General features: G+C 41.1%; 3 protein-coding genes across 5 annotated transcripts; 2 read left to right on the top strand and 1 right to left on the bottom strand.

Annotated features, from left to right (window-relative positions):
* The first annotated feature begins 5,626 nt into the window (after positions 1–5,626).
* Positions 5,627–8,699, top strand: LOC119500517 (histone acetyltransferase KAT6B-like). 2 transcript variants are annotated; one of them, XM_037790289.1, is made up of 6 exons: positions 5,627–5,929; positions 6,002–7,487; positions 7,669–7,751; positions 7,877–8,017; positions 8,179–8,290; positions 8,414–8,699. In XM_037790289.1, exons 1-6 carry the CDS (start codon positions 5,654–5,656, stop codon positions 8,479–8,481), a joined length of 2,166 nt encoding a protein of 721 aa, XP_037646217.1. In that variant the 5' UTR covers positions 5,627–5,653; the 3' UTR covers positions 8,482–8,699. The 2 variants fall into 2 exon arrangements, with proteins under 2 accessions (XP_037646217.1, XP_037646216.1); XM_037790288.1 differs by having other exon boundaries at positions 5,627–7,487.
* Positions 8,700–12,184: 3,485 nt separating this feature from the next.
* On the top strand, positions 12,185–16,379 carry zgc:172067 (S-adenosylmethionine-dependent methyltransferase domain-containing protein). 2 transcript variants are annotated; one of them, XM_037790311.1, is made up of 5 exons: positions 12,185–12,253; positions 13,696–13,816; positions 13,963–14,126; positions 14,210–14,327; positions 15,805–16,379. In XM_037790311.1, exons 2-5 carry the CDS (start codon positions 13,699–13,701, stop codon positions 16,200–16,202), a joined length of 798 nt encoding a protein of 265 aa, XP_037646239.1. In that variant the 5' UTR covers positions 12,185–12,253; positions 13,696–13,698; the 3' UTR covers positions 16,203–16,379. The 2 variants fall into 2 exon arrangements, with proteins under 2 accessions (XP_037646239.1, XP_037646238.1); XM_037790310.1 differs by having other exon boundaries at positions 13,696–13,825.
* Positions 16,380–18,452: 2,073 nt separating this feature from the next.
* On the bottom strand, positions 18,453–21,792 carry LOC119499742 (rhodopsin kinase GRK1-like). The gene is made up of 7 exons (XM_037788897.1): positions 20,846–21,792; positions 19,999–20,126; positions 19,632–19,789; positions 19,456–19,539; positions 19,223–19,347; positions 18,911–19,112; positions 18,453–18,757 (listed from the first exon to the last, which is right to left on the bottom strand). Exons 1-7 carry the CDS (start codon positions 21,539–21,541, stop codon positions 18,468–18,470), a joined length of 1,683 nt encoding a protein of 560 aa, XP_037644825.1. The 5' UTR covers positions 21,542–21,792; the 3' UTR covers positions 18,453–18,467.
* Between the last annotated feature and the right edge of the window lie 662 nt (positions 21,793–22,454).

Below are 22,454 nucleotides of genomic sequence, written 5' to 3'. Positions count from 1 at the left end.
AGTTGCGGCCATTTGATTCTTCAAAGTGCAGCCGAACTAAAAGTCGGGAAAAGTTTAACTTTTAGCAGCGAAGTGCGGCCAGAGAGTACCTGCAGCCAATCAGTAAATAGATCCTCTGACTCTCACTGGCTTATCCTATTCATGGTCGTTTGTGGGGCTGGAGTCGATCCCAGCTGACATTCGGCGAAGGCAGGGAACACCCTGGAGAGGTTGCCAGCCTATCATAGGGCCAACACATAGAGGCACTTATGGGCACTTTAGAGATGTTGACCTATGTTACAAAGAATTTCTTCCCACCTGAAACACATGAACACACCTCCCAGCTGCAGAAAAAAATGTAGTTATCGCTGCTGCCTGGTGTGAATTTGGCATCACAGCCGCAACAGTAACGACAGAGTAGGCTACAACTGCTCCAGCTGACTGTGTAGTGTCTTTGTAGGAAAGCGGATTCAAAAATAAATCTCCAATTTATCATCATTATTGTGGAAGATCGTTTGATCGCCCAGCCCTAACACAGGAAATTAATGATAAAGTTGCTCTGTAAATGCTGGATGTAAATAAGCAACTGTTTGCTACCAAGTTCACCAAAATCAACTTAAAAGGTCAGTGTTGTGTTTACAACTTGTTTGTGCTGCCTCCAAGCGGCACAATCAAGTACAGTTTTAAGGTACTTGTACTTTCATTGAGTATTTCTATTCTATGCTACTTATACTTATATTCCTCCATATTTCACAGATAAAGTAGTAGTTGTAGTTGTAGTTACTAGTTAAGTTGCAGATTAAGATTTTACTAAGAAAACATGTGATCAGTTTATAAAATGACACATGACGTTCTCCTTGTTGAGACTTCTGCAGCCTTTTAGGAGCAATCTTACCCTTAACTACCTCTACCTTGACATCGTTTCTTTAAAACATGTAATCCTCCATCTGAATTTAAAACACAAAAATCACTCTGGTTAGAGTTGTGAGTGTAATAGGAGGTGCAGAGATGGGACAGCTGCTGGTTGAGCTACTGTGTCCTTGGCTATTAGGTTTCTCACCACCAGCAGCGGGCCACACAACAGCTCATTGTCGCTCATTCTGGTTAATGGGCACACATGCTTACATTTGTGGCCATATGCACACACAACGACACACACAGGGGCCCTCCATGCAGACACGTGTGCATACACATACGAGAGAAATACAAAGTCAAAAAAATCTCTGTTGCAGCACCTGTTCACAATCAGACATCCCAGCTGCTCTGCTTTGAGCAGGATACACTGATGTCATGTTAAACACATATCCATAACAACACAGCTCAGAGACCACTGACCCTCCCAGATAGTGAATCTTATGAACCAAACATGAAGGGGTGACTTTAAAGCTTCAGTAGGCAGAATGTTTTTTGGCATCATTGGACAAAAATTCCATAATAACCTTTCAGCATATTGTAATTCAAGTGTTCTGAGAGAAAACTAGACTTCTGCACCTCCTCATGGCTCTGTTTTCAGGCTTTAAAAAATCTATCACAGGTCATTTCAGAGAGAACGTTCCTATTGGCTGTGCTCTGGCTGGCGGGCGGTGCTTGGTATTTCCTCAACTGATCTCAACATGGCTGACGGGTTACAAACTTTCTCATTTTACAGCTAAACAGTAGACTACAAGATGTTTCTGAAAATATTTTATGTGAGAAATAGGCATTACAGTAACAGATCGGAGTTTGCGAGTGATGGACAGCTGCTCAGAGACGGCAGGCTCCAGCTCGGCTCTGATTGGTTGTTTTCTTCAGCTCTGTGAAGCAGCAGAGAGACAGGTGTAACTCATTCAGCCTTGTCTCCAAAAACTTACATTACCATGCAATGAAAGTGCATTGTCAAGTTTGCGTAAGTCCACATAGGTAAGAGGTAAGGGTGGGTCAAACAAATATGGGACTTCCGCCCAGGAGGCCGCTGATCGTGTTCCGTGTGAAACGAAAAGTCAAATTTTACTTATTTGAAGTTTCATAATAAACCGTACTTATTTTAAGCCAAACCATGATATTTTACTAACCCTAACCAAGTAGTTTTGTTGCGTTTTTCATTTGTTTCAGATTCACAATGTTAACCATGTGTTTAAACCTGCGACCGTAATCCGAGAGAAAATAGGTTTCCCAATTTTCCCAATTTTTTCGAAACAGGGTTGAGACATTACATTAAAGATGGCTCTGTTCCATTTAAGGGTTCCAGTAAGCTTTGAGTCAGCGAGCACAATGCAAGGGCTCTGGATGTGGCAAAACTAAATGGAATGCAGCCATCATTATTATTATTAATCGCATGCAACATGTCAAAATATCTGCTGTGAAAAAAGGTTTATATCAAATAAAGGCAAAAATGCTCCCCAGGAAAACAACAAAAAAAACATCCCAAGGACCAAACCACACAGTAGCTTACCTAACCACCCAACTCCCTACAAGCCAATCAGTACAACCCCTCCATAAACCCAGCTTGTGCAAGTTTTGTTAAGGCAGCCCTTATAAATCTGAAAATTCTGTCACGATCAGGGGGAACCCAAATGCACGACTCAAACACTAGGTTTGGAATAATAAAGGAAGGTAGAGCAAGGAGAGATGGCTGGATGGGAATGTGGCACGACAGCAGGCAAGAGTTCAGGCAGGCAGTGATCCTGTGGCAAAGAAAAGCAGGTTAGAGCCATTCAGAATAAACACAAGGAAAGTAAACTTTAACACACAATTTCAAGCTGTCTAGAGCTCGAGAATAGCACCGTAGCTGAATCAACAATCTGGTGATAAGTGGATGAAGAACCGGGGTAGAGCTGATGAGTTGATGGATGCAGGTGTGTGGCTTGAAGCAGGTGAGTAGGCAGGACAGCAATCAGGGAGCTGAGAGAGAGTTGTCACACACACACACACACACACACACACACACACACAAACACAGAGAGACAAAGAGGGGAGCACTGGAAACAAGGAATAACTGGAGGCACAACCATGGCCATGACAAATTCAGAAATTTTAACTATAAAGCAAGGAATCTCTGTCTGTATGTCCTTCGCATATGTCAAGAACTGTTCTTCCTTCACACTTGGCGGGTGCATTGCACAGGATCCAAGGGAGTGCAGTGTCGAGTGTGGTGCAATTTGGCCAGATGGTGGCGCTATAATAATGAACTTTACGTGTGTGCCCATAACTTTTTAACCATTAGTCTCAGAAACAAAATTCCTGGGTTTTCTGGATTTTGTGGGTCTAGACAAATCTATCAATATAAGCCACGTCTCATTGCATCTGGATTGATTTTCTGCCATTTTGAATTGTGTCCAAATCAGATTTTTTGCTACTCCTCTTACAAAGGTTTAGCTATCGTCACAAAATTTGGTACAGAACATCTCTGGACTAAGTCAGAAATAGTTACTAGTTAATCGTTTTGATGTTCCACACAGTTTTGCTATAGGTAGCCCTCACAATTTGCTCAAATGCTGTGGGCAGGGCTTATATTACAAAACAATGTCATATCTCCTAAACACTTTGTGCTATTACGACCGCATTTGGTTGACATGTGTAAATATGATGTCTGAGTGACCTTGACAAAATCGGTGCCATTTGGCCTCTAGTTGGCGTTGTAGCAGCATCATCTAACTATAAAGGAAGAAATCTCTGTCTGTCTGTCTATGTATGACTGTCCTTCACATATCTAAAAAAACATTCATCTAAACTTCTCCCTTGGTGGGTGCAAGCAGCCATACTGCGGTTCTCAACAACGCTGCAAGCAGCACTTCTGGGAGCCAAGCAATCGGCCCGTGCCAGATGAGCACACGCTCCGAGCAGGCACTGCACTAGTTAAATTTATAGTTGAGACAAGACCGGGCTCACCGAAACTGGATATATAGAGGGAGGAAATAATCATTGTGATTCATTGAACCCTAATGAGGAAATACATTGACTCACACTAAAGCCATAAATATTCATGCTCATGGTTTGAGTGTCACAGTGAACATAATTTTTTTCTGAGCTGGTGCATTTCCTCCTGGACACAGTCCACCCCTTTCCATAGCTTATTTACAGCAGCGTTCAAGAGAGACAGAAACTATAATACAGTTTCGGGAGTTCACGTGTCATGCCAGACATAAAATGTGTTTTTAACAATACCACTCAATTATGATTAATTAATTACTGTAATTTAACAGGTCAGAGTCCAGATCTAGAAGATCTGAGTCAGTGGAAGGTTGTTGTGGGAATTACATGTCAATTATTTCAACTTTGTGGTTAGTTTGTTAGCAAATATATAAGAGTTGTGTATTCTTTTTGATTATATCCTTTGTTGTTTTTACATTAGGTGCCAGTTTAACCTTTGGTCTCCAACCAATCTTCATATTTACCCAATTTCAATTCAAGAATCAATAAACACCATCGATACTTTCAGTATTTTGCAAACATCTAAAACAGATAAATACACAGTGAAAATATATCACTTTAATATCTTTATACTGAGAGTCTGTAATAGTTTATTAATTTGATCTGTCTTTACTTTCTTTAATTCTTTGGAAGAGCCTTGACAATATGAACTTTCTACCCTCTTAATTATGATGGACTGCATGCCAAGAGGAAACAAAAGAGAAAAAATATGTTCTTTGGACAAGATAAGGTAACGGAAAGGCCCTGTTTTATGACTTGCTGACAGAAAGTAGAAATAAAAGGGGTAGGACTTATGGTTCATAAAGATTAGGTGTACCATAATCCAATAGATAAATAGCAGTCGCAAAGAGAAGAACTCATGAACAGGTGGTAATAACTCACGGGTACAAGTCACGTTTGACAGTAAATCACAGTCTACAATCCAAAATACAGATTTAGTCAAACAGATCAAGATGAAGACGCTGGCACTGCTCTCACTGAGCCTAGCAGGTAAGAGATTTCTTCGAGTGTGTTAATTTACTCTGTTACGTTTTTGCATTTTTCTGTTAACACTTCCCAGGCGCTGAAGATTTTGTACTTAGTCTCAACAAAATTCCAATCACTTCTTTGCTGTGATGACTGAAGTTAACACATATCTGTAAATGATTTGGTCTATGAGCTTTGTCACATGCTTAAAGAAAGTCTAGTTAATTATCAACGCCGTGTTTATCTCATCATATCATGAACAAATCATTCTGTTATTTGTAAGTGTTCAGGATTTACAATGGAACTGCTTTACACGGCACATTAACTCGTCACACTGTCATTGCTTTTGCAAGAAATAAAACTATAAATAAAAGTAAATAATGTGAATATTTGAGGCAATTGTATTTTGGCACTAAATGGTCTTACCTCTTATTCATGCTGTAAACTGCATATTAACATGATTCTAGTTGTTTTTGCTTTATGCCTATACCAAATGATTGGTGTAGGCATGGATGGATTACTGAACGGGCCTGAGGCCAGAGGGTTCAGGGGGACCAGAGCCTTGAAGTGACTCTTGACATTTCTTGCTGAAAAGTCAATCAAATAACCTAAAAAAATTCTAAATGACTACAAGGAAACACGCACGACTACAAATGACACAGCAGTTTTGTGTCTCTTTCAGTCTGAGGGGTCTTTCACATGTTTGTGCCCAAAGGCCCTTTGTCTCCTAATCCGTGGTAAAGGAATTTGCTTTATTTCATCAGTAATTTTATCTTTTATCTTTGCAGTCGCTCTGGGAATGCCACCAATTGCTCCGGGTGTGGCACAAAACCCTGTGTTGACTGAAGAAGACCAGATCCCGCTGCAGAGAGACTGGGTTCCTGTGCAGGGTCATGTGGTGGTGGAAGATCCTGCGCCACAAGTCAGGCCAGGATCTGAGGAGCACCAGGAAAAACTGGCTCCGGTACCAGTGGACACGAAGCAGAATATGGTGGAGCTAGAGATCAAAGTGAAGCCGCAAGTTGGAGAGGAGCACGAGGGTGAAGTAAAGACAGAGGTTAAGAAGGAGCCAGAGGTTAAACCAGAGCCAGAAGTTAAAGCAGAGCCAGAGGTAGAGGTGAAGCAAGAGCTAAAAGCAGAGCCAGAGGTTAAACCAGAGCCAGATGTTAAAGCAGAGCCAGAGGTAAATGTGGAGCAGAAGCTAAAAGCAGAGTCAGAGGTTAAACCAGAGCCAGATGTTAAAGCAGAGCCAGAGGTAAAGGTAGAGCAGAAGCTAAAAGCAGAGCCAGAGGTTAAACCAGAGCCAGATGTTAAAGCAGAGCCAGAGGTAAAGGTAGAGCAGAAGCTAAAAGCAGAGCCAGAGGTTGAAACAGAGCCAGATGATAAAGCCGAGCCAGTGGTAAATGTGGAGCAGAAGTTAAAAGCAGAGCCAGAGGCTAAACCAGAGCCAGATGTTAAAGCAGAGCAAGAGGTAGAGGTGGAGCAAGAGCTAAAAGCAGAGCCAGAGGTTAAAGACGAGTTTCAGGTGCAAATGAACCTTGAGGCCGAGACTGAAACAGGTCAGGAGATCGAAGAGAGGCACATTGACATGGAGGGAAAATCTGAAATGGTGGGCGAGCCAAACATGGAGTTGGAGCCACTGGATGATGACAACATGGAGCTCTCAGAAGAGGAAGAGTCTTTGAGGGCGGCATTTACGAATCAAGATCATGTCATTCAACCTATGCTGGAGGAGGAGGGGCTTATGAGGGAGAGGAACAATTTAGATGGAGAACCAATCATGGAGCTGGAGCCAGAGGTTAAATCAGAGGTTGATGTGGAGCCAGATGTTCAAGAGGAGTTTCAGGGGAAAATGAACTTGGAGGAAGAGACTGAAATGGGTCAGGAGATCGAAGAGAGGCACATTGACATGGAGGGAAAAAATGAAATGGCGGGCGAGCCAATTATGGAGTTGGAGCCTCTGGATGACGAGCTGTCAGAAGAGGAAAAGTCTTTGAGGGCGGCATTTACGAATGAAAATCCTGTCAATCACCGTCTGCCAGCGGAGGGAGGGTTGCTTATGAGTGAGATGGACTATGATTATGAGGAAGAACCAATCATGGAGTTGGAACCACTGGATGACGACAACACGGAGATGTCAGACACGGAAAAGTCTTTGAGGGCGGCATTTCAGAATCAAGATCCTGTCAATCAACCTCTGTCAGAGGAGGAGGAGGAGGAGGGGGTTATGAGGAAGAGGGACAATGTTTTAGATGGAGAACCAATCATGGAGCTGGAGCCTGAAGAGGAAGAGCCTTCTTTACATCAGCATGTCATGCCAGATGCTGCTATCATGTACGGGTCAGGGCCAGCATTGGACATAATGGGGCAGCAGATGCCATCTTTAGAGGAGTATTTCCCAAATGAAGAGGCTCGGATGGGCATTGAGCCTGGCCAACAACAAGACTCTCACACGGTGGAGGGTTCAGAATATTTGATGATAGAGGAACCAGGGAGAGAGTTTGTCAGGGAGGAGGAGCTGTCTCCAATGGCGCTCTTTGAGGAACCAGACATGAACTACGTCCCTGCGCTTGATGGAGGAGTTCAGACCGGTGTGGCGCCTAAAAGAGAAAGACGGGCTTTGATGATGAATGGTAAAGTGTAAATTAAATATTATGCTCACACATATATGGACTAAAGGAATGATTACAGTGACCAAAAATCAGTGTTTCATAGGTGCATGTGAGTTTTATTTTTAGATAGAGAAAAACTGTGACCCTACCCTTTAAAGAGAAACAAGATTGCAAATACTGTAATTCTACCTTTTGGCCACAGGGAAGAGCCATTGTCCTGGGGTGATACTCGAGGAGAAGTGTTACCAGTTCTTCAAAGAGCCAAAGAGGGCTGCAGATGCTGAGGTATTTACATTATGTTCTCCACTATCTCATAGATGCACCATGAAATCTTTATGTTTTTTTTATGTATTTAAGTTAGACTTCTTTAGCAACACACAGTCAATAATGTCTTCTCTCTTTCATTGCAGTTCTTCTGCCAGGAGCATTTCGCTGGTGGCCACCTGGCCTCCATCACGAGCCAACACATCCACAGAGAGGTGATGAACATGATGCTGCGGCAAAACGGGGCATATACACGCACCTGGATTGGAGGACTACGATATTTGGAGGTTTGTATCTCAGTCAGGGAGTAAAGGGTCATAAATCTGTTAATAATTTAGCCGTCACTAACCACACCATGAGTGTGGTTGATTTCATTGCTGTGGAGAATGAATTAAATAAATGACCTCACTGTCTGTTTTCCCCTCATTAATCTCCTGTTATCTGTCAGACTGGTCGCTTTCTGTGGTTGGATGGATCCCACTGGAGCTATGCTGATTGGCTGTCCGGGGAGCCCAATAACACATCTGATGTTGAGGACTGTGTTGAAGTACTGGCACATGGTAGGAGTCAGATTGTTGTTGTTGTAGCTGATCGGAAGGGACAAAGATACTTTTATATTGCACCGAAGATGACTCGACCACTGTGCCGCTGGGTTTCTTATCTGCTGATTGTTTGTCTTTCAGGAAATGGAAAGTTCAATGACTTCACATGCTGGGAACCTCAGGCTTTCATCTGCTCCTACCCTTATTAGTGAATGAACAGTGAGCTCATTTCATATCTGCTTCTTTGAGTTTGTTACGTTTTCTTTTAAAATCACATCTCGGAAACCAAATGGACTGACTAATATTGGAACTGACTGTCTTAAAGGACCATATAATAGTGTATTGAATACGACTGGAAAATCGACTTCTAATCACGTTGTACATTATATTCAAATGTGGGTTTTATTTGTTTTTGATAACAAACTAATATCCTGTAAATAAAGAAAACATGTTATTGAATTGTTTTACTTTTTGTACCCTTATGGAAAAGTAGACAAAACTGCCCTTGAAGCACCTGAAAATGTGATTTGAGTAGATTCAAGCTTTACTCTCAGTTGCCAGTTTTTTAGGTACACCGAGCTAAAACTAGTGCAGTCTAACGCAACAGTCCTGCAGTAGATGTTTTTATTTTATTATTTACTCAACCCTCATTGATATAAGTGTGTTGGACATATTAGAAACACCTCTCTGTATAATGCAATACAGTTCAACAGCACCACAAACTGCAGCTTCAAGAATGGCCGTGCAGTTTTAACACAAACTGAACATTATGACCTTCATGAAGGTAGGATTTACTGAAGGACTGTTGTGTTAGCCTGAATTAGATATACTGTATCAAGGTGTACCTAATAAACTGGCCACTGAGTGTTTATTCCCTCGCAGTTAGAGCAGCACTGTTGGGGGGAGGAAGTTTAGGTAATGAGTGTTTACCAGGAAACAGTGACACAACCAAGTCCATTGGGTGTATCTAAATCTCCAGTCCATCCAGGACCCATATACGGCCAGCCCACCTCACCCAACTCATGGAGTCCAGGAATTCAGGCTTATTTTGTCAGAAGAGTCGCTCTGTCGAAGAGACCGATCTGTTCATGGTGCCAAAAATCAGTCATGGAGATAAAAACTGTTCACACCGAGATTTCAGATTTCATGTTTACTGTCTGCAACATTGCTGTCTGGATATACAGTATGTTTATGTTCTTCTGTCAACATGGCATCTAGACTCATTGAATTTCAATCCTCGCCTTCCCATTTCAAATTACAGGAGCTTAGCGCCTATTAACTGATGTATTTACACACTCCCGCGGCACATGCGGCTACTGTAAAGCCTGCCAGGACTCACATGTTGCTGTGTGTGACTGTGACTCATTTTCCACTAGCCTATACAACCTTTTCCTGACCTTTGGACGCGGAGGTGAGGATTACCACCTCTAAGGTGATGACTGGCAGCTCTTCATCCTTCTATTTCAATTGCTCTGCTTATACAGTATATACAGTACATCCACCAGCACACAAACTCATTCACTAATATGAAAAAATGTTAGAATCCTACATAAGCTATTGTATGAGAAACACTATATATGACACATGTGAGCGTTGCACATGCTCCATTGTTACGCTACCTGGAAAAGTGACTTTTGCCGGGTTTAAGAGATCACAGTTGAATGTGCATCTCCACTCTATAATTGGCTTTGCTGGCCATTGTGTGGACACACAAAATCATATTTTTAGACTTGGGATATAATTAGATCTGGTTGGTCATCATCAGGCGGTTATTTTGAAACAGATGAATAAGAAATGAAAACAAAAATGGGAGCCATTTTGGCAAAACAAGAACACCTGCACAATACATCATTCATCAACAATGATTGATAAATGAAATAGAGAGCGGTGGATTCCTGGTGTCGAGCCCCTGATGCTCTGGAAATCCCCTAATACCTACTGCTTATTGTATTGTTGCTGTCTAGATGAGATCAGTGTTGCTGCTTTCCATCTGTCAGTTCAAGTCATTTTCTAGCTTCACAACCAGTTGTCTGCTGACTTGTTTGTGTGCGAGTGTGTGTTAACGCACCGAGGCTGAGCCCAACTGAGCCCCGCAGCCCGGCTTACCATCACTCGGCACGGTGAATACCACTGGATCCGTGCTCAGGCATAAACTTTGCATTACAGACTAGACAAAAACAAGTCTGTAAACAATGTTCACACCACAGCCTTTTATAGTGCTGCAGATACATACCAGCACTAATCTGTGTGGTTTTCTTCATGTCAATGTACGAATAACAGACAGGAGGAGGAGCAGGGGGTCAGAAAAAGGGGTAATGGTAGCTTTTGGGAGAGCAGGGGAGGATATTTTATATTATGTTATTATATTTATTAGGGCTGTTAATCAATTAAAATATTTAACCGTGATTAATCCCACAATTATCCATAGTTTCACGATTAATCACAAATTAATCGCACATTTTTTATCTTTTCGAAATGTACCTTAAAGGGAGATTTGTCAAGTATTTAATACTCTTATTGACATGGGAGTGGGCAAATATGCCGCTTTGTGAAAATATGTGTATATATTTATTATTGGAAATCAATTAACACAAAACAATGACAAATATTGTCCAGAGACCCTCACAGGTTAGGGTTAGAGTCAGTGTGCTGACTTGACTATGACTTGCCCCAAACTGCATGTGAGTATCATAAAGTGGGCATGTCTGTAAAGGGGAGACTCGTGGGTACCCATAGAACCCATTTTCATTCACATATCTTGAGGTCAGAAGTCAAGGGACCCCTTTGAAAATGCCCATGACAGTTTTTTCTCGCAGGAATTTAGTGCAAGTTTGGAGCGTTATTTAGCCTCCTTTGTGACAACCTAGTATGCCATGGTTGGTACCAACGGATTCCTTAGCTTTTTTAGTTTCATATGATGCCAGTATCTTCACTCTAGCTTTAAAACTGAGCCCGCTACAACCTCCGAAATTCGATTGCATTAATGCGTTAAAGAAATTAGAACGCGTTATCATGTTAACTTTGAAAGCCCTAATTTTTATATTTATATATTCTGTCTCAGTATCAGGGTTTTGCAGGTTTGCAACGTCCCTGGTTCAAATCTTGCTGGGGACTTTTGTTGCATCTCTCCACCATCGCTATTAAAAGGTGGTTGTGTCAGTTCCAGGTCAGGCCCGTGTAAACAGTTTGCTCACTTTCCTGCTGATTGCTTTAGTAATTAACTCTATTTTCCATGTAGCCTGCCAGGTGGCACACATCCATCGACAAACTTCATACAGATCTCCCTACCAGGATACACATAAACATGCAAATCTGTTGGCACCTTGCAGAGTGTGAATACATGTTGTTCTCAAATATTTGCATGTCCCTACAGCCCTACCTGAAACTCCTGTTTAAAGCCAGATGTCTGGTTCATTAAGGATGAGAGGAGGGAACAATGAGAAGCAAATCTGCAGACAAAATGTTGCTGGATCTGATTTTAAAGCCACAATAGTGCACAGTAGAAGATATACCATGAGGGGTTGAAGTAACAAAATTTGTTGATAAAAAATGAATGGCAGTTTTGTGTTGTGAATGGTGAATGTAAGACAGGGAAAATGATGAAACATGGCTCTGTTTTCATTTTATGAAGACTGTTTCGATTTTGAAATCGATTTTAAATTAATCAAATCACTTAATTTATCACTCCATTTTTCAATTCACATGCATTTTCATCACCTCCATATTGATCAATTCATTTTTGTTACTTCCACCCCTCATAATATACGCACTGGCAACAAGAGTTGATACTAAAGTTCTGGGAGGGGTCAGGATTGCTGATCTCCCTGTCAGAGATTATAAATCTGCTTTTGTCTGCCCAAATACCTCGGCCCGCTCAGGGGTGTGTCATTGACAATACTGCTTCTATAAACCCAAGAACACAGCTGAGAGAAGTTCAGACACAAAGAGCAAAGAGGAACAAGAGACATTTGCTTCATACAGGTACGTTTCAGCAGCATATTTAAAGGCTTTTTTGTTTTGGGGATTTTTCAGTGAATGAGAAGAATAAGAAGACACAAGAAGTAAATCACTTTCACATATTTCTGATGTCTTTGATCATTTTTTAAATTGCATCAAACTGTGTCCTTCATAATTGCATGGAGATCCAGCTGAATGTGATGTGCATCAGAGGCAAAGAGCAACCCAATGTGTCTTCTGTATGCCAGTAGGAAGCCTGTTGACCCGGGGGTTTAACCAGCTGTGTTTCTGGGCTCCAGACTGGAGTCCAGTGACCGCCAGAGAGACTATGGTCTAAAGCTAGTCCGTTCTGAACCCATTCCAACTTTTACTGAGCTTAAAATAAGTCACAAACACACAAATCATTTAAAGATGCACACTAAAAATAAAACACAATTCCAAGCCAGAGAAACAATGCAAATGTTTGTGATAATCCAGATAACTCAAAAGTAAAGATTTGCATCTGGTCAACACGGCTTATACGCCGAACTGAGCAATAAGCAGAGAATGCAATTTCAACAATGATTATTTTAACACATACTTATGCTAGATAGTAAAGCATACAGGATATACATGTCTGAACATGCTTTACAGCCTGTTGTGCTTAAATAGAAAAGACTTTTATTATAGCAATAGGTTGAACTCCACCGATTTTACACATAAAAGTCAGTTTACTTGTCACAATGAGCTTTCTTAAAGGTGCTAAGTTCGAAACTCAGAGCACATCTATAGATGGGTTCCTGTGCAACGTCATCACAGAGATGCGCGCAGCTGGAGGGCAGCTGGAGGGCAGAAAGCACGGCATGACAAGGAGTTGTTGTGCAGCACCAACCACAGAAAAGATGGATTGAAAATATTTAATATTCAGAGGGGATCACATGTCTTTGCTAAAAACAGGAGGAGATTATGCCTCCAGGCGTGATGGGCAAAAGCATTCTAGTCACACAGCGCCAGCAAAGCAGCGGGTGGTCATGGTGAGCTATCATGCCCCACACCGATAAAAATGAATGTATCAACAACAGGGTGATCGACCCACACTATAAGAAATATGTATATATATTTAGCGACAAGAATGAACAAACAATGTAAAATCTATCTTGATTTCAACGGCTGCCAAAGCGGTTTTGCCCCCTGAATGCACACAATTTGTATACAAAAAACCTGTCTATTGCTTCCATTTATTAAAGACTGAGTTGCATTATGGGAAGGGTAGGATCCAGTGTTTTTTGACCCATAATGGGGACTAAAAACCAGGATATCTCTGCCTCTGCTGCACCAATTTTTGACCATCCTTTTTATAATCTGAGTTCCCCAGCTATTCCGGGTAGTCCTTTAAGATGTATTAATCATAATCAAAAGCTACACTGTAATGGTACACGTGTCACAAAAATGTTTGATTAAACAACTTTCCCTTCAACCGTTTTCAGGTCATGGAGAGATCGTCCACAGTCAGCCAACATGTCCGACAGAAGCATCATGGAAAGAAAAAGGAGGTGGATGACAAACAGGATGGGAAACTACCGGTGGAGCAGGGGACCGTAGATCAGGGTAACAAGAGTATGTGTCTGTCTGCATTGAGCACTGCCATCACTAGCCTGGTTTCTGTATTGCAGAGAAACAGATAGATTTGTTACACTGATGAGTGCTTTAAGTCTGCAGCATTGTCACCTTCATGTTAAAACTCTCCTCTATAGCGTTAACAGACCGGAAAGCGATGGCAGGAGAGGCTTTGTACAGGAGGAACATCCGGGAGCCGAGTGTTTACTACGCGCTGGAGAAGGAGTCTTTCTATATTGCAGGTCATGACATCAGCATCCGCGAGTCTGTGGACACTTTTGGTGCTCTGATCTGGCCCGGGGTATGCCCTGCTACTCTGTGTATCTGCACCTTCTCTGACCTCCACTGTTGTTGCAAATGTGATAATGACTATTTACTTTGTAGGCGATAGCTTTGAGCCAGTTCTTGGAGAATAACCAGCAACAAGTGAACCTGAAGGACAAAGTGGTGCTGGAGATTGGAGCTGGGACGGGCTTGCTCTCAATAGTGGCCAGTCTGCTTGGTAAGTCTATGATAATAGAGTACATTTATGTCTATGTATGAGACAATAACTTTTACCAGTAAGACTTGACACAGAAGTAACAACATAACTCTAGGGCTGACCCAAATACAATTCTTTGGGCTTCGAAGCTTTGTGAGAAATTTTCGAAGCTTCGCGGTGCAGGACAGAGGACATGTTCGTTTGTATGTCTCCATCTCCCCCGTTTCAGTGCCCGGGACAGTGCCGCTGCCACACTACTGTACACACACGCACCTCTACACACAACAAACAGTGATATCTGTCTGAGAAGAACAAATAATAATTTATGTTAAATATGAATATAATAATGTTGTGGGATTATTCCTTATTTCATGGGCTATTTTAGGATTTATACCTTATTATTACATACATACCAAACGAAAAAACGAAGCATTCGAATACTGATTTGGAGGTCGATTACCATGGCAACGGTCGAAGCTTTGAAGCATTCGGGTCAGCCCTACATAACTCAGGCTTTTTGTCAATTGTAATGCTGCAATAACAGTTAGCTGTATATCAAATTTATAATAATCATGATATTTTTATAGAAGTTGCTGCTTGCTTTGGATTTCTTATCTATGAACAGCCGTGGTAATCTTTAATTGTGGTGCTAGAGGGAAAGCCATGGATGGTTTATTGCATAAATATGCACTGAATATTTTATGGGTTTGCTCATCTTTTGTGCAAAATTTACATTTTGGCCTGTTGGTGGAACTCAAGGAAACACCAGCGGGTCACTAAAACACTGAGATTCACTGTCTGAGGATCATGAATATCCACCCACACCAACATTTTTGCATCGCAAACAGGCCAGTAGCTGTAAAGATATCTTGACAAACAAAGGGATTATCAGACTGATATTGCAATCTTTTGGTCCTTCCATTAATCATGCAGTGGAAACACAAGTGTCATTTTATTCCAGATGTTATAAAACATCTGTTCTCACAAAGGGGCTCATCGCATTTCCTCTGATTTCTCTTCATTCCTTCATTCCAACACAAGCATCACTGACCTTCAAAACAGACCCAGTTTAAACACTGGATGTCTTCTCTCTAAATACACAGCTGGTCCTGCAGAGACTATTCTGTCAGTCACACATTATTGGTGATTATGCGGAAAAGTGGAATTGCAAGTTACCTCATCAAATTTACGATTTGAGCTGTGAAAAGTTATATGATGTTTTTGGAAATTAAATTCGATGAAAAGTTATCGCAATTCAACCCGAGGGGGACAAAAATATCTGAACCATTTCAGGGAAATCCAACCAAAAGTTGTTGAGACCTTTCACTCAAAACCGCAAATGTCAACCTCATGTTGCTGTAGAGGAAAAGTCACGGGATCACCACAAGTCATCAGAATTCCTCTTCAGAGCGCTTCATCTCTAGGGCTAAAATGCCAGTCACCAAAAAACGTTTTATATCTGTACTTCAGCTGCGTTGTTGTGTGTACTCTTCTCCAGGTGCTTTGGTGACCGCTACTGACCTGCCAGACATCTTGTCCAATCTGACCTTTAACCTTCTGCGGAACACCAAGGGCCGGTCCCGCTACACCCCTCAGGTAGCTGCCCTTACCTGGGCTCAGGACCTGGAGCGAGACTTTCCCTACCCGTCCCACCACTACGACTACGTGCTCGCAGCTGATGTGGTCTATCCCCACGGCTGCCTCGAAGAGCTGCTGGAAACCATGCGACACTTTTGCCGACCGGGAAGTCACACAACGCTGCTGTGGGCCAACAAGATCCGGTTTGAGTCAGACTTGAGGTTCACAGAGTGTTTTGAGAGCAGTTTCAACGCCACGCCGGTCGTTGAGCTCCCACAGCAGGAGGTGAGGATATACAAGGCCACGGCGAAAGAGTGACAGGGAGAGCTTCAGGAGGTGGAGATTCCTGAGATGTTTAAGGTTTTGTGTTTAAATTTTGAAGAAATTCCATTTTCCGCTCGCTGATTTAATGTGGAGAAATGTCTGGTTTTGATCTGTGTTTACACCAATGGTGTAGACTTTGTTAAGAATTGGGACATGTCCCTACCATATGAGCTACTAAACTCCAGGGGTTTATAGATGAATTCCCAAACAATTCCCAAAACAAAAGACAAAAAAGAGGACAGATTAGTAAATAATGCCTACACGTGTGTTGACTCAGCAAAGAAAACAATGAAGGTTATATTGATAACATTTTTATGTAAAAATACAGGTGAATAATAATACAGAATGCCTGAGAGCCTTACTGTATTTTATATTTGGAATTGTCACCTGGTGCCTGAATTTTGTGTTTTCTTTTACATTAATAAAGACATTTCCACCATAAAATTGTGCATAAAGAAATCACCAGAATGCAGGAAATAAAGTCTGAATTTCCCAGGGGAGAACCAGATCCCCCCCGCTTAATCGGCCCCAATGTTGAAACAAAACCTACGATCTTCGTTTACACGACATTCCTGGACAGTGCTGTAACTGTTGTCAAGCAGAAAGAAGAAAGCTCAAATTTCCATTTCAATAAACTGTTTTATTTTCTAGCACTTTTTCATACAGTTGATATTTCTGACTTTATTCAACTTTTGCTCAACAATTTGTTTTAAAAAATGAATTGATTTGCTGTAAACATTTCTCTATATACAGATTTTCCTCATAACAACAAGACTACATGAACTTTTATCAAAGGTGCTCTGCTCTTGGGGTTTTTTTCGTGCAAAGGGTCAATTATGAACCATGATTTAAACATGAGAAAATGTTTTCCAAAATAAAAATGAAACTGTGTTTCTGGTGCTGTAGCTTTTGGTATTTCAACAGCGGCAGTTAATTTAGCTGTTTAGAGTAAAAACTAAAGGGACAGTAAACTCATAAGGAAAGAAGCACTTTCCATTAAATGACTCTATGGGAGCACATATGTAAGAGAGGGAAATCAACATTTTACATGGTCAACATACACATGCAACTTTCACACGGCACCAAATATACCACAGAAGTAACCCTCTGCTTAAAAATGTGATTTTTAAAATACATTTTAAATCTAAAAGCATTACATGCACACACAAAGAGAAGAGAGTGAACAGATTGATAGAAAGACAAAGAAGGAGAAGAAGAAGTGAGGGGGGGGCAGAGGATATTATGTCAATAACTTTCATGGTACCACTTTATAATAACCATCATTTATAAATGGTAAATTGATACTTAATTAAACTTAGTTAATAGTTATTTTACTGTTAACAAACAACAAAATTATAATTAATAATGTTCATTGTTATTTTAACATTTTATTGTTGTACACAACATTTTATGTAACATACATAATTATTTGTTAATGATTAAGATATTATTTGTTAACCTTAAAGAAATAGTTTCTAAAGCATATATAAATATTACATACAGTAGAGAGATATTTGCAACACTTTGTTAATGGTTAATAATTGGTTTGTAAACCATCTATAAACATTATTTGGATGGTTATTATAAAGTTGCAACTGATGATGATAATACCTTGTTATTAATAAATAACTTGTAAAGTGTCTATAAGTATTATTTAGATAGATAGTTAATACTTTATCAATGGTTAATAATTAATAATTAATAATCTATCTATGTTATGTTTATAGATAAACAATTTCTTAAAGTCACAAATCATTTGTTAATCACTAACAAATACTAAATATAGTATATAACATTTCGCGCTACAATAAACTGTTAATAAATAGTTTACTAATGTAATTGTATATAGAATTGATTAACTATTTCATATTACACAAACTAATGATACATAACATAAATGATGTATCTCTTACTAATAATTAGTAAACATTATTATCATTTCATTGTTTAACAGTAAGTAAGCTTAATTAATTATCAATTTACCATTTATAAATGACGGTTATAATAAAGTGTTTCCAATTTCTTTCTTTTCTTTCCCACTGCTATATTTATGTTTAAATCCACTCGAGGTTGAAAATCCACCTCCATTCTGTTCTTGTTTTTTCCTGCGCTCGCCAATAAAAGTTTAGAGTCTCAAACTTGTTTTAACTCTGCAGTCATAAAGTTCAGAAGAGACTTGTGTCCTGAGTATTTGAGTCTTTATGCCGCACAAGTCTGTACGCTGTATGCTTGATGTATTTTCAAGGTGTTTCAATGACTCTACGATATGCAGCAGGTTGATGACTTTGGCTGCTCTAGTATGGACTCCCTGCGGAGGTCGTTGGGGACGCTGCCACGAGGACCCCAAATGTTGAGCTCTCCATAAATGCCCGTTTCGATCATCTCCTCTTGCCAGGGGATGGGGATGTTGCCGGAGGAAAACTCGTCAAAAAAGGTCTTGTCAGGGTCATCCAAGGCCACTCCCTTCACCGAGGAGAAAGCCCCGACGTCATCCAGACTTTTAGCGTACACCACTTTAGAGTCCGGGACAAAAGGAGGAGGCAGAATACCTGGAGGGGTGAGAAATGGGAATTAAAAATCAAACTGTAGGAGAATTGAATCCATGTTCAAAAAGCTTTTTATTTTGTCTATTCATACGAATGTTTATTTGAAGTTATAAACAACCCTGAACAAGATGGGAAAGTATAGAAAACAGATTGTACCTGCATTCAGTTTCCTCCAGTTGATGTCATTGAAAAATGGGTGCGCTCTGATCTCATCACAGCATCCATTCTTAAAACCCATCCTCTTATCAACCTCCTTAGCCATCAGCCCATCACAGAGCGTCTTTGTATGCTCACTGAAATTCTCCAGATATGTCACCTCCCGTGTCAGCATGCGCTCTTTCATCTCCTCACGATCGACCTAAACAGGAGACGAATATTCTTTATGCTCGTCCACTCATTTATTTCTCAATGTTAGCCATGTTGTGGTGAAGCAGGGTGAAGCTCAAGGTTTGATAAAAGGCGACTGACCTTCTCGCCCCTGTTTCTGAACGGGTTCTTAGCAGCGATGAACTCAAACAGTGTCACTCCAAGAGTGAAGTAGTCGACTGAGGAGTCATACTTCTCTCCTTTCAGCATCTCTGGAGCCATGTACCCTGCAAGAACCAAAGTCGAACAATGGGAAAACAAATTCTGTCTAAGTACGTAAACCTCTAAATATGAAATTGATGAGCAACTACTTTGTAGATATAGATGAGACTCACCTGGTGTCCCAGCATATCCTTTGGTCTGTGTTTTGCCTTCTTTTAGCTCCACGGCAAGACCCAGGTCAGATATACGCACGTTCCCTGGTTGGACAATATACATTTATCTTAATTAGCTATTAATTACACATGGACAATACGGTTTATTGTGCTGTTTAACTACAAAAATGCATTACCATCATTATCTAGCAGAACATTTTCTGGTTTGAGATCTCTGTAGATGATTCTTTTCTGGTGGAGGTGCTCCATGCCTTGGATGATCTGAGCGATGTAAAAACAGGCTCTGGGCTCGTCAAACCCCGGGTTGTTCTCATCCACCAGGTAGATATGGTACCTTCAGGGAACAGAGGACAGGTGAGCTTTGGCTCCGTCATGTGAAAAAGGTTATGTCATCTGCATACATTTGCACTATTGCATACAGGATATACAACTCATATATGTTGTTTTTACATGTAATATATTCATTTTGCATACTACAAGAATCATGCTGTTCTCATTATGCTTTCATTTTGCAAACTGCAGTGTTTCATAATGTGAAGTTACTTGAGGTCTCCTCCATTCATGATGGTCATGACCAGGCAAAGTTCGTCCTTTGTCTGGAAGGCATACGCCAATGACACAATGAAGCGACTGTGAACCTTCTCAAGAATCCTCTTCTCCACCATCGCCCCCTACAGGAGGAAATTAGAAAAGACCATTTTTGAAAGACAATAGCACTTTTTTTTTTTTTGTGTGAAAAAAAAAAGAAAAGCTTAAAACTACAGAGAATTTTTTTTCCATCGGGTTGAAAACGAATATGCAAATATACATGCCGTTTGAAAAAGAGGTCAAGTACATTTTTTAAAAATGACCTCAGACAAGTCAAGGGCAAGATGTAACTGTGCCAAGGAGTTCCATTCAGAAGAGCTTTCCACTAAAGCTCCCAGTAATCACTCTATCCCTGTCTCAGTGTTTAATACTGCAGGCTAAAGCCAAACGAGACAGAGGCAGGGACAAAGATGATTAGCACCATCGCAGTCAGCTCAGCGCTGGGCACTTTCTCTGGAACATGGAGCCAGAAAAAAAATGCCTTTATTAATCGAATCACTGCATGCATCACAGCTAAGAGCTTTGTGTTTCCCTGAAATCTCATTCGAGGAAATGCGACAATACGGTGGCACATTATGTAAATTGAGGCGGGATTTATTACTATTTGACTGATATTGAGATAAAATGAATATTAGTAAGGGCACAAGATACTGAAAAATATTATATTTCAAACTATAAAGTGCCCAAAATCTGCCGCATTGGTTTAATTTTGTACTTTACTTTATGTTTATGTATGTATAAATGCAGTCCCTGTTTTAAAACTATGTCTATTCAAATTAAGAGTGATTAAGAGTTCTCTCACCTCAAAGCCTTTCCTCTTCTTCAGCCTCTTCTTGTTGAGTTTCTTACAGGCGTACAGTTTTCCTGTGGCTTTCATCTGACAGGCAGACACCTCCCCAAACCCACCTTTCCCCAGCACACGGAAGTCTAGGAACCAGTCTGCATCCATGGGCTGCATCTCAAGCCACTTCCACTGCACATACCTCTTCAGGTACAAACTCTCCATGAAGAAAGTGTAGGGAGCATCGCGCAGAAAGTCCAACGTTGTGGCCAATGCTGCCGCAAACAAATCATCACCTGCAGCCTCCTGGCTTTCCTTCACCTTAGCTATGATGTCCTCAGACAGGTACGGGCAGTAGTGTTTGGCAGCGGGGTCCATGTAACGATCGACAATCTTTGAGGCCTTCTTTGCCCGGTCAGAATCCTCCGCCAGGTCGTACCCCTCGATGTCTTTCCACAAACGGCAAGCCCCGTGATACTCTGCATTTGCATCCAAGAATTCCCTAAAGAGACGTTTACCGATGGGCTGTTCCACGCAGACTACGTCAAAGGCAATATCCAGGGTGTCCCTCAGGTCCTCACACACAGTGATGTGGGGCAGTTTGAGGCGAGAATGGTACTTCTTATCACGAGCTGCTGCTGCTGAGCCATCGATGCTTCCACGAGCATTGATATAAGCAGAATTTGCTACCACTGTGGTCAATCCTCCGATGTCCATGTTGAGGGCAGGTGACTTTTAGGCGACGCAAAGAGCGGACATTGCAAAGAGAAAACAGACGCAGAGGATAAATGCTGCTCACTAATGTGCAGGGGTGAGGCGGTAAAAGGGATGCAGAAGCAAAGATGAGAAAACAAGAGACAGATCACAGAGTAGTGGGAGAGGCAGCATGAGAGAGAAATGGGAACTTGAGACTGGTGTCTCAACTAGATCCCAGCACACTTTGAGCACTGCATCCCCCTCATTTACACACGCGCACACACACACACACCTGAGTCAACACCTTTCGGTAATCCATTAACACCCTAATGCCCCAGACAAAGTGTGCTACGTTGAGCACATGCTGTAACAGAACAATAGGCGGTATATGCAGCTGGAGCGCTACCAGTCAGTCAACTGGCAAATCACAATTAGCAGTGGGACATTCATGGAGTCTAATCAAGCAGTTGCTGGATGTTCAAAGCAAAGATGGAAAAGCAATCATGTTTGTGATTAACTCGGAAACCTACACATCAAATCAAAATACATTGGAATGATTTTCTTTTTTTCAATACACCAGATGGTGTTTACATTCATAAAATAAATCATATTAAATTCTCATTTAGATAAAATACTCTGTGAAGAGGGAAATATTAAAGGACAGGTTCAAAATGTCATCTTGACATCTCTCAATGCAAGAGAAATGTCAACATGCACATGCACGCTGGTATTGTGTCTGTGTTTGAGTCAGCCAGGTGTTTATGTTTCTGTATGTGGACAGATTTTGTGACTGCAATCTCGTCACAACCGTGCAAGATGCTGTCACAAAACTTTCCAGGTGTGTAGTTAAGATCAAAATGAAAGCCGAGTTAGAAGACAGGCGTGGTCCGAGCAAGGGCTCTGGAAGAAGGGGGGTAAGAAATAGGGAAGGGGC

Source organism: Sebastes umbrosus, chromosome 13 (assembly GCF_015220745.1).
Source record: "Sebastes umbrosus isolate fSebUmb1 chromosome 13, fSebUmb1.pri, whole genome shotgun sequence".
Taxonomy (NCBI): Eukaryota; Metazoa; Chordata; class Actinopteri; order Perciformes; family Sebastidae; genus Sebastes; species Sebastes umbrosus.
This window is presented reverse-complemented; position numbering and strand designations above follow the sequence as displayed.